Source organism: Sciurus vulgaris (genome assembly GCF_902686455.1).
Source record: "Sciurus vulgaris genome assembly, chromosome: 2".
In the NCBI taxonomy this organism is placed as follows: domain Eukaryota; kingdom Metazoa; phylum Chordata; class Mammalia; order Rodentia; family Sciuridae; genus Sciurus; species Sciurus vulgaris.
Window position 1 is genome coordinate 14229378 of NC_136462.1, and position 12347 is coordinate 14241724.

General features: G+C 37.7%; 1 protein-coding gene across 1 annotated transcript in view; it reads left to right on the plus strand.

Annotated features, from left to right (window-relative positions):
* CATSPERB (cation channel sperm associated auxiliary subunit beta) overlaps nucleotides 1-12347 on the plus strand; it is a 113545-nt gene that overhangs the window by 34112 nt on the left and 67086 nt on the right. Inside the window, 1 exon segment of the mRNA XM_079127649.1 lies at nucleotides 8732-8881. Within this exon segment, the coding sequence (XP_078983775.1) occupies nucleotides 8732-8881 (150 nt within the window).

Below are 12347 nucleotides of genomic sequence, written 5' to 3' on the forward strand. Positions count from 1 at the left end.
ATTAATTATTAGATGTCTCTGTTCTTCAAAGTCCTTTGACTATTTTTGAAACTCAAACAGCAGTATTCTTTCAAGTTGCCTCGGCTTACTTTCTGTATGCTCTTTTCTCATTTTTTTCTTTCTCAGAAGTAAAAACTCTTTTCTTCTGTAAATTTCTTCCTTATTTTTTTACTTAATCTAAATATTTATTTTTTAATTTGTTCTAATTAATTATACATGACATTAGAATGCATTTTGACACATCATACATAAATGAAGTTTAACTTCTCTTGTGTCTGGTTGAACATGATGTATAGCTAGCTACACAGGTCATGTAATCATATATGCACATAGGGTAATAATGTCTGATTCATTCTACCATCCTTCCTATCCCCGTAATCTCTCTCCTCCCTTTGCTCCTTCTGTCTAATTCAAAGTACTTCTATTTTTCCCTAGCCCCACCCCACTATCAAGAATTAGCATCTACATATCAGAGAAAACATTCTGCCTTTGGGGCATTGGTTTATTTCACTTAGCATGAAATTTTCCAGCTCCATTCATTTACTGGCAAATGCCATCATCTCATTCTTTAGGGCTGAGTAATATTCCATTGTGTATATATACCACATTTTATTTATCCATTCATCTGTTGAAGGGCACCTAGATTGTTTCCATGGTTTAGCTATTGTGAATTGAACTGCTATAAACATTGATGTGACTGTGTCACTGTAGTATGCTGATTTTAAGTCCCTGGGGTATAAACTGAGGAGTGGGATTGCTGGGTCAAATGGTGGTTCCATTCCAAGTTTTCTGAGGAATCTCCATACTGCTTTCCACAATGATTGCACCAATCTGCAGTCCCACCAACAACGGAAGAGTGTACCTTTATCCCTACATACTTTCCAACATTTATTGTTGCTTGTATTCTTGATAATTGCCGTTCTGACTTGGGTGAGATGAAATCTTAGAGTAGTTGTGATGCATTTCTCTAATTGCTAGAGATGTTGAACATTTTTTCATATATTTGTTAATCAATTATATTTCTTCTTTTGTGAAGTGTCTGTTCAGTTCCTTTGCCCATTTATTGATTGGGTTATTTGGAGGGTTTTTTGGTGTTAAGATTTTTGGGTTCTTTATATATCCTGGAGATTAATGCTCTATCTGAGGTGCATGTGATAAAGATTTTCTCCCATTCTGTAGACTCTTTCTTCACATTCTTGATTGTTTCCTTTACTGTGAAGAAGCTTTTTAGTTTAATACTGTCCCATTTATTGAATCTTGTTTTGACTTCTTATGCTTTAGGAGTCTTAATGAGGAATTCAGTTCCTAAACTGACATGAAGGAGAGTTGGACCTACTTTTTCTTCTAGTAGGTACAGGGTCTCTGGTATAATGCCTAGGTCCTTGATCCACTTTGAATTAAGTTTTGTGCAGAGGGAGAGATGGGAATCTAATTTTATTTTGCTTCATATGGATTTACAGTTTCCCAGCATCATTTGTTGAAGAGGCTATCTTTTCTCCAATGTATTTTTTGGTACCTTTGTCTAGTATGAGATAATTGTATTTGTGTGGGTTTGTCTTTGTGTCTTCTATTCTGTACCATTGGTCTACGTCTCTGTTTTGGTGCAATGCCAGGCCATTTTTGTTACTGTGACTCTGTAGTATAGTTTAACGTCTGGTATTGTGATGCCTCCTGCTTCACTCTTCTTGCTGAGAATTGCTTTGGTTATTCTGGGTCTCTTATTTTTCCAAATGAATTTCATGATTGCTTTTTCTAATTCTATGAAGAATGTCATTGGGATTTTAATAGGGATTGCATTAAATCTGTACAACACTTTTGGTAGTATGGCCATTTTGTTGTTGTTGTTACTGGGGAATGTACCCAGGGATCCTTAACCACTGAGCCCCAGTCCCAGTCCTTTTTATATTTTATTTAGAGACAGGGTCTCGCTGAGTTGCTTAGAGCCTCACTAAGTTGCTGAGACAAACTTCGAACTCAAAACCCTCCTTCCTCAGCCTCCTGAGTCGTTAGGATTACAGGCGTGCACCACTGCACCCAACAAGTAGGATGGCCATTTTGACAATATTCTGCCTATCCAAGGACATGGGATATCTTTCCATCTTCTAAGGTCTTCCTCAATTTCTTCCTTTAGAGTTCTGTAGTTTTCATTGTAGAGGTCTTTCACCTCTTTTGTTAGATTGATTCCTAAGTATTTTATTTTTTGAGGCTATTATGAATGGGGTAGTTGTCCTAATTTCTTTTTCAGTGGATTCATCACTGATGTATGGGAATGTGTTTGATTTATTGGTATTGATTTTATATCCTGCTTCTTTGCTGAATTCATTTGTTAGTTCTAGAAGTTTTCTGGTGGAATTTCTTGGAACTTCTAAATATAGAATCAGGTCATCGGCAAATAATGATTGTTTGAGTTCTTCTTTTCCTATTCATATCCCTTTAATTTCTTTCCTCTAATTGCTCTGGCTAGAGTTTCAAGGACAATGTTGAATAGAAGTAGTGAAAGAGGGCATCTTTGTCTTATTCCAGTTTTTAGAGGGAATGCTTTCAATTTTTCTCCATTTAGAATGATGTTGGCCTTGGGTATAGCATAGATAGCTTTTACAATGCTGAGGTCTGCTCCTACTGTCCCTAGTATTTCTAGTGTTTTGAACAAGAAGAGGTGCTGTATTTTATCAAATGCTTTTTCTGCATCTATTGAGATCATCATATGATTCTTGTCTTTAAGTCTATTGATGTGATGTATTACATTTATTGATTTCCATATGTTGAACCAACCTTACATCCCTAGGATGAACCCCACTTGATCATAGTGCACTATCTTTTTAATATGTTTTGGTATGTGACTCACCAGAATTTTATTGAGAATTTTTGCATCTATGTTCATGAGGGATATTAATGTGAAGTTTTCTTTCCTTGATGTGTCTTTGTCTGGTTTTGGTATTAGGGTGATACTAGTTTTATAGAATGAGTTTGAAAGTGTGCCCTCCTTTTCTATTTCATGGAATAGTTTGAGGAGTATTGGTGTTAATTCTTCTTTGAAGGTCTTGTAGAACTCGGCTGAGAATCCCTCTGGTCCTGGGCTTTTCTTGTTTGGTAGGCTTTTGATGGCTTCTTCTATTTCATTGCTTAAAATTGATCTGTTTAAATTGTCCTGATTCAGTTTGGGTAGGTTTATGTCTCTAGAACTTTGTCACTATCTTTAAAATTTTCTCTCTTATTGGAGTACAAATTTTCAATATAGTTTCTGATTATCTTCTGTATTTCAATAGTGTCCATTGTGTTATTTACTTTCTCATCACAAATTTTAGTAATTTGGGTTTTCTCTCTCTCTATTAGCATGGGTAAGGGTTTATCAATTTTATTTGTTTTTTCAAAGAACCAGCTTTTTGTTTTGTCAATTGTTTGAATTTTTTTTGTTTCAATTTCCTTGATTTCAGCTCTGATTTTAATTATTTCCTGTCTTCTGCTGCTTTTGGTGTTGATTTTTTTCTTCTTTTTCTAGGACTTTAAGATGTAATGTTAAGTCTTTTATTTGTTGATGTTCTATACTTTTAATGAATGAGCTCAATGCAGTGAACTTTCCTCTACGCACTGCCTTCATAGTGTCCCAGAGATTTTGACATGTTGTATCAGTGTTCTCATTTACCTCTAAGTATTTTTATTTCCTCCCTTATTTCTTCGTTTATCCAGTCATCATTCAGTAGCATGGTATTTAGTCTGCACATGTTAGAAAAGCTTCTATTTTTATTTTATTGTTGACTTCTAATTTTATTCCATTATGATCTGATAGAATGCAGGTTATTGTCTCTATTTTTTGTATTTGCTAAGAGTTGCTTTGTGCTATAAGATATGGCGTATTTTAGGGATGGATTGCGTGCTGCTGAGAAAAAATGTATTTGCTTGTTGGATGAAATATTCTATGTATGTCTGTTAAGTCTAAATTATTGATTATATTATTTAACTCTGTAGTTTCTTTGTTTAGTCTTTGTTTGGAGGATCTATCCAGTAGCAAGAGCGTAGTATGTAAAAGTCAGCCAGTATTATTGTGCTTTGGTCTGTTTGATTCTTGAAATTGAGAAGGGTTTGTTTGATGTAGATAGTTGCTTCATTATGTGGGGCATAAATCTTTACAATTGATATGTCTTGCTGATGTATAATTCCCTTAAGCAGTATGAAATGTCCTTCTTTGTCCCTTCTGATTAACTTTGGCTTGAAGTCCACTTTTTCTGATATGAGATGGAAACCCCTGTTTTTTTACAAGATACATGTGAGTAGTATGTTTTTTCCCATTCTTTTACCTTCAGTCTGTGGATGTCTTTGCCTATGAGGTGTGTCTTTTGGAGATAGCACATTGTCGGCTCTTGTTTTTTTAATCCTGTCAGCCACTGTATGTCTTTTGATTGATGAGTTCAGATTGTTAACATTCAGAGTTATTATTGAGACATGTTTTGTATTCCTGATCATTTTGGTTTATTTCTGATTTTTAATTTGACTTAGTTTCTCTTTTGATTGACTATTCCTTTGGTGTAGTTCCTCCCTTTACTGGTTTTCACTTTTTTTTTTTTTTTTCATTTCATTCTCATAGATTATTTTTTTTTTATAATGTTCTGTAGTGCAGGCTTTCTAGTTGTGAATTCTTTTAACTTTTATCATGAAAGGGTTTTTTTCAATTTTGTTGATAATGTTCTTTAGTGCTAGCTTTCTAGTTGTGAATTCTTTTAACTTTTATCATGAAAAGTTTTTATTTCATCTTCAAATCTGAAGCTTAATTTTGCTGGATATAAAATTCTTGGTTGGCATCCATTTTCTTTCAGAGCTTGGTATATGTTGTTCTAGGACCTCCTCACTGAGGAGTTGAATCTGAGTTGAGAAATCAGTTGAGATCAGAATTAGTTTCCCCCTATATATAATCTGATATTTTTCTCCCACAGTCTTTAAAATTCTATCCTTATTCTGTATGCTAGGCATTTTCATTATAATGTGCTGTTATGGTTTGGATGTGAATTGTCCCCCAAAAGCTCACATGAGACAATGTAGGAAGGTTCAGAGGAGAAATGATTGGGTTGTAAGAATCTTAACCCAATCAGTGAGTTAATCCTTGATGGGATTAATTGAAGTGGTAGAGTGTGACTGGAGGAGGTTGGAATTGGTGTGACTTTGGGTATATATTTTGTATCTGGAGAGTGGAGCCTCTCTTTATGCTTCCTGATGATGCGAGCTACTTCCCTCTGCCATGATGCTGTGCCTGGCCTCCAGCCCCAAGGAATGGAGCTGGCCTTCTATGACTAAGACCTCTGAAACTGTGAGCCCACAAATAAACCTTTCTTCCTCTATAATTGTGCTGCTCAGATCATTTAGCGAAGCAGTGAAAAAGTTGACTGAAACATGTACATTTGGGGTCCTGTAAGCCTCTTCTATTTGATTTTCCATTTCATTCTTTAGGTTTGGGGAATTTTCTGATATTATTTTATTGAAAAGATTTTACATTCATTTGGTTTGTATCTCCATGCCTTCAGCTGTCCGGATAAATCTTAAATTTGGTCTTTTCATGTTATCCCATTCTTGGAAGTTCTGTTCACAGTTTCTTACCATCTTCTCTATGTAGTCAACTTTATTTTGATGATTATATATTTTTGCCTTCATTGCCTGAGGTTCTGTCTTCCAAGCAGTCTAGTCTGTCGGTGATGCTTTCCATTGAATTTTTAATTTGGTTTATTGATTCCTTCATTTCAAGGATTTCTGCTTGATTTTTTTCAGAATCTCTATCTCTTTATTGAAGTGATCTTTCCCCTCCTGAAATTTATCTCTGATTTCACTACTCACATCGTCCTTTAAGTTGTGTATCAGTTTAACTATGTATGTTCTAAACTCCTTTGTTGACATTCTTCTACTATGTTGTCAATGAATTCTATTATTGGAGCATCTTGGTTTGTTTGGGGTGCTTTGTTCCCTTGTTTTTTCATGTTGTCTGTATGTCTTCTCATCTAGAAGTGTGGATCTGCAGCAGTACAGTTTCTACCCTTTAGACTTAGAGTGTCCCTGAAGGTTTCCAGTACCTCATCTTTAAGAGGGATAACAATATTAATAGCAGGCAATACAAACAATATTTAGCCTTAACCTATATAGCTCCTATTAAGATGCCTACAGTTTTATCACAATAAACAAAAAATGATGTGTTCAATTATTATCTACAATATAAACAGTAAGTTTAAAAAAGGGTTTACACTTTTACATGGTGGACAAAGAGAGAACAGAAGTGGTGTAGAATGTGATGTTTATGAGGAAGGAGGTGAGAAGACAGAAGTAAAAAAATTATAGGAAGAGTAAAAGAGGAATAACAGAGGTTGGTTATTAGCAGGAGAAAAGAGAAAGAAAATCCAGGGAAACAGATAAATGAGAGGATAGATAGATAAATAGATAGATAGATATTAAAAGTAAAGGAATACACAACAAAACTGTAATGTACTATTCTTACATCCCAGTCTTCAATAAACTGATGCATGAAAAATACTTGGTTTTAAAAATGGTAGAGCTATGGGTGTGGGGAGGAGCTTGATGGAAAAGTGAACAATTGTTTCCACTGGAGTTCAAGAGTTTCTCAGCGTCCCTTCCAGCCAGTAGGTGGGGTTGTCTGGAGTTTGTGATAGCTCCACCTTCAGGATGGTGGGAGAGTTAGTCCTGGAGGCTGAACTCCTGGAGGCCAGGTATAGGCCAAGGGCACTCAATTTCGTTTCTGTGTGCCAGTTGGTCTGGAGATTTTATATCAGTGTGCCTCCGTGGCACAGCAATTATCAGTCCATGTTGGAAGACGGCACTCCAGGAATCTCCTTCAGGTTTCACTCATGTGTAGCCTGTTCTGAGCTCCTTATATTGCCTGTAGACCCCACAATTCCTGATCTCTGATTTAGTCTCCAAACTCCAGCTCTCCTGTCCCAGCGCTTTCAAATTCTCTCCCAGACGGTCCTGAGGGTTGGGCACAGGGACCTGTGCAATGGTCATGGAGAGCTGTTCTGTGTTCCCCCAGGTGAAATGCTCCCAGTTTTTTACTTTCCACTGGATTGCTAGGCTCAGACAGACCAACGAAGACTTAGCTGCAAACTCATGGATCTGGGTTTCAGATTCCTTTCCTCAATGTTTTCAGATGATTTTTTTCAGGAAGATAAGTCCTTCTGTTGTTTTGTTGATGGTGATGAGACTCAATCAGGGTTGAGTTCCATTTCCTCAGATGTGAAGATTGAACACCCAAAAAATGCTGAGGCAAGCATAGAGAGCAAGTTTTATTTAAAGGATAGAACAGAGAGAGACTTCTCCGCAGAGAAAGGGGCCCAGCGCTGGGTGTCCAAGGCAGTGGGAGTGCCCTGCCCCTTTAATACATTCTAGTTCCTTTGTTCTCATGCCCTCCTTCTCCCTTTATCTTGCCTAGTGACTAGTGACCAAAAGGTGGGAAAGAAGGCTTCCAGGGGTGCCTCTCCGTGTCTGCCCAAAGTGCAGGAAAGGAGCCACCCAGGAGGTGCCTCATTAACAACTCCTATAACTCCCTGCAGGGAGGAGCAATTCCCTGGAGGCAGGTAGCCTTGGCAACAGATCAGAGGGGTTGGGAGGGCTTTGGAGACATTCACATTTGATTTCCTTTCCTTTCCAATGAGCCTGCATCTTCCTGATCTGACCCAATCATTTGTTACCTATATTGACTATCTTTTTGTCCCCCAGCCTCAAGTTTTATGCATGATAATTTGACTTTAGCTCCAACCTGTTGCATATCCATGAATAAGTTTTAAAATGTGTAAAGCCTTGTCTGATTAAGTTCTTCCAAAAGAATCGTGACCTACCCTACTCTGGTGAAGAAGAGTGCCATTTCATTCTTCTAGTTCCACTGACGTTCAAGGCTCTCCTGGAGCATGAGGGATGGGGGGAGTTACTGTTGGGGTTCATGGAAGGCTTCACAGAGAGGGTGATATCCAAAAAGAGACTGGAAAAATGAGAGAAAAATAAATATACAAAGGTCCATGACCTATAATCTATCCAGCAAAACTTAAAGGTGAGAATCTAAATACTCCAGGTCTTGGAAGTCCTTGTGGGTCATGTGAAAGACCTTCTTTGCCACTTGTTTTGCTATTCAGACCATGCCGGGTTGAAGAAGTCTCACTGCTAATTGGTTTTTCCTGTTAGTCCACTCCTAACTTTTCTATTTTCCAGAAACCCTTCTAAGTCTCTTGGTTACTAATGACAATTTCCCTTGTTTTCCACTACTACTCTGAATTTATTCTAATTTTTATTTATCTACTGCTGTTTGATGGAATTGGGGAAGATAAGGAAAGGTAGATGTGGACTCTTGAGGCAGAAGCTATTCTCTAAATTATAACCATGCATATCCTGTGTTGGAGTGATTCCATTCCTAGGCATAGATCCTATTATGTTTTTTATCCAAATATGGCCCGAGTAAAGTCTCCCCTCCCATATATTCTTCAGTAATGTGATCTTGTGAGGCTCACGCCAAGAGAATTAGAATTCATTCCTTCTACTCTGGAAAATAAAAACAGACCTACTTTCAACCAATGAAGAGTGAGATCCAACTGTACCCATTTTTTTAACTATAGAATAGTTCCTTTATAGTTTGTCTAAAACTTTTAAAGGAAAGTAGCAAGGTACTGCCACAGTTTAAACACCTAAATTTTATTTCCACAGAACCTATTCTCTTTTAAAAATTTTTATTTTATTTATTTATTTTTCTTAGAACCTATTCTTCAGTGGATTCTTGGAAGGGCGATGATACAAAATGAGATCAGTACATTGTTTCCACATGTGACAGATGTCAAAGTGACAAAGTGCCCCTGTGCCAATGATGTAGCTTTAATTGGCTTCATTTTGAACACAACATATAATGGTAAGTTTACAATTTTATTGAATGTTGGAAGGAAGTAGTGGTTGCATTTGTTAAAGATGTTGTTTAACTGGCAGTAAAACTAAATGTATAGGTGAACTGGAGTGAAAATGTTTTCTAAAAACACTCATGAATTTACCCTTTGCCACTCTACCTTAGCTAATTACAAGTATGACATAGTGTGGATATTTTTTCTCAGGATTTTTTACCATGTCAATAGTGGCTTAAGTATCTCTCCTAATTTAATTTATGCTCTGCCCTCTACTAGTATGTTACTTCTTCACAAAGATTATGCATTGTTTTTAATCTGCTTGATATTTCTTCCATATGAAAGTAGCTATTATTGTTCCTAAGGTATCACATTATTTTATTTTTTATGTGTATATTTTTTCGCTGCTACTATAATATCTAATAGCATGTGCACAGGGAAAAATAACCTTTTCTTCTTTATTCTCCTTTACAACATTTGAGACACCAATCATATAGACTTTCCACACCAAGCATTTCTTCAGTTCCTTGCTGACATCAAGTGGATGGCCTATGATTTAATTCACTTCTGGCTTTGGTTACCTGGCATTAGCACAGACCCCCCACAGGTTGGAGTCCTAGCCCCATCAGGTTACCTCCCACTTTCAGTGCCAGGTTGTAACCTGTACTTCTAACCAGCTACTTCTAACCAACCCTATCAGAGGGTTTCCATGACCCCTTCCTGATTGATAATTGCTAGAACAGCTCACAGAACTCAGAGGAACATTCTCACATATTTACGAGTTTCTTATAAAGGACATTAAAAGGGATACAGATAAAGAGTTGGATAAAGAGGTACATAGAGCAAATTCAGAAAGGTCCCAAACACAGCAAGTTCCATCCTCATGAAGTTACTTATGCTGCCTCCCCTGTACCTGGATATATTTATCAATCCAGAAGTTCTCCAAAACCTCTACCTTAGAGATTTTTATGGAGGCTCCATCACATTGGCTAGATCCGTCATGAACTCGGTCTCCAACTTCTCTTGTCTTCCTGGAAGAGGGCTACGGGGCTCAAAGTTTCACGCTTGTCATGGTTCAGTTCTGATGACCAGCCCATCAAGAGTCACCTCTTCAAAACAAAAGATGCTTCTGTCACACAGGAAATTCCAAGACTCTTAGGAGCTCTGGGTATGAAGACTAAATATTATTTCATAATATCACATTATCATTACACATTTTGACTATTAACAGCATTACTCTAGTTGTTTTTCCTCAATCATTGCTTACCTACTAGTTAGTACTCAGTTCAAATTAATATAAAAGGCAAATAAGAAACAAACATTAAAAACTAAGAAATGTTTATTACTCAGGTAATAAATATATCTACATAAAAGCAAAAAAGTAAACAATCTGAACAAATATGAGAGAGCTATCAGGTTATAAGATCTAATAACAATATGTAAAAACCAACCCCCAAAGACTAATTCAAAACTATAATTTTATCTTTTTTTTTTCCTTTTTCTCAGTGCCAAGGATTATACCTAGGGCCTCATGTGTGCTGGGCAACATGGTGTACCACTGAGCTACATCCCCAGTCCTGAGGTTATAATTATGAAAACCCTGTTTATAAGGCAAGAAATCCCAAACAATACCTAGGAATTAAAAAAAAAAAAAAAGTTGCAAGACCTGTTGTATAGATATTATGAAACCTGAGAGAGTCCATAAAAAAGCAAAATAAAATAATTCACGTTCATCAGTAGGAACTTAGAGTATTGTAAGATGTTAATTGTTTCCAAATATGTCAATCAATTCAATACAGTTTGAAGAAAAATTATGGCATTATTTTTTGTTTTGTTTTATTCCATTTGGCAAAGGGTACATTTCCCCTCTTTTTTTTTTTCTTTTTTGGCATGAAAATTAACAAATCAATTCCAGAATTCACTTGAAAGAGTAATATACCATGAATAGCAAATATAATCTTAGAAAATAATAAAAGAACAAAAACTTGCCCTACCATGACTTTATAATAAAGCAATAGACTAAAACAGTGTGCATTGGTTTGGAATAGACACAGCCTTGACTTCCTAATAGTCTACAGTCTGTTAATTTTCTCCAGTTTTGAATGCCTGCTTCTGCTGAAATAGTTGGTCATAAGTCATGTGTCCATCCCCTCTCTGCTGTCCCTCTACCAGGCTATGACAGCCCCGATGTAAACAGCCTGTTTTTCCTCTTTGGCTTCATGGACACCCGGCTAGATCTCCTTCTCCTTCTCTTTATTCAAACACCAATACCTGCCTGCCTTCCATGAGCCACAGTAGAGCAGCCTTTCTCCATTCCTCAAGCTCCATCCTAGCATTCAGACAAAAGTCATGGAGGAGGGAAGGGGCAGCTTAATGGCTGGGATCCACATTCACAGACCACCTCAGACTTTCAGCAAAGAATTGATTTCAGCGACCTGTTTGTTAGATGAAGCCCCCTTTCCCCCAACTGACTGCCACTGTCCAGGGGCAGAAACAGAAGCTGCCACAGTGTTGGGTTGCCACTGCCTTAACCAGCATTTCCTTTGCAAGACTCTTGTTCATCCTCCCAGCCTTCATTTCACACGAGGTTAATGGTGAGAAGAGTAATTCAGTGGCCCCATGTGCTCCATTTTGAACCCACAATCCTCCTCTAGGACACTCATGACATATCCCATCAGGTCTCCTCTCAGGTAGCACCTCCCTGTCATTGGTCCACCTTGATTTCTGTCGCTGTTTTCAGTACCTTCACGATCCAGGTGGATAACCACGTTATGGGTTACCCAGTTCCAAGGCCTCCTCTCCTTCAGTGACCTTGCCTTCCTCTCACTTCTCTGGCCATAGGCCTGACCTCATAATCTCTAATAGTGTCATTATCTCCAAATCTCCACTACAAGACTCTCACACTCTGTACTGCCCTCTAGTCTACCTTTTCCAGAATTCATATTCCAGCATTCCTTTGATCTCATTGGGACTTTGAGCCATTGTTACTACCACTTTTTTCACCATCCAGCATCCTTATTTTCCTCTTCTCTCACCAGGATCTCCAGGTTCCATCCTTGTAAATACTCTGTAGCTCTCTCACCCTTCTCTTTCTTCCTTGTGTGATCCCAACTCTAGTTAAGGCCACCTGTGCTCCTGGAAGAGCAGGAGCACATTGTTCCTAGAAAATAATTGCTCACTAATCTCATTTTAGAATTCCACAGACTGGTCTCCCTTTAAATTCATGATGGTAGATCTCAATAGGGCACGTGGCACTGCCTTGACACCCTGTCCCTCCTCCCTATCATATTTATTTTCCCACTCTGCAGTATGACCTTGGCCTATCTCTTCCTACTCCTCACACACTCAACATCACCTTCTTGCCCTCTCACTCTCAGCTGTCTAATACTTCACAGAGAAAATAAAGATTTATCACAAGGAGCCTGCCAGCCTGCGCTCCCACTCACTCATGCTTGTATCCATTGTCTCAGCTGCCATCAG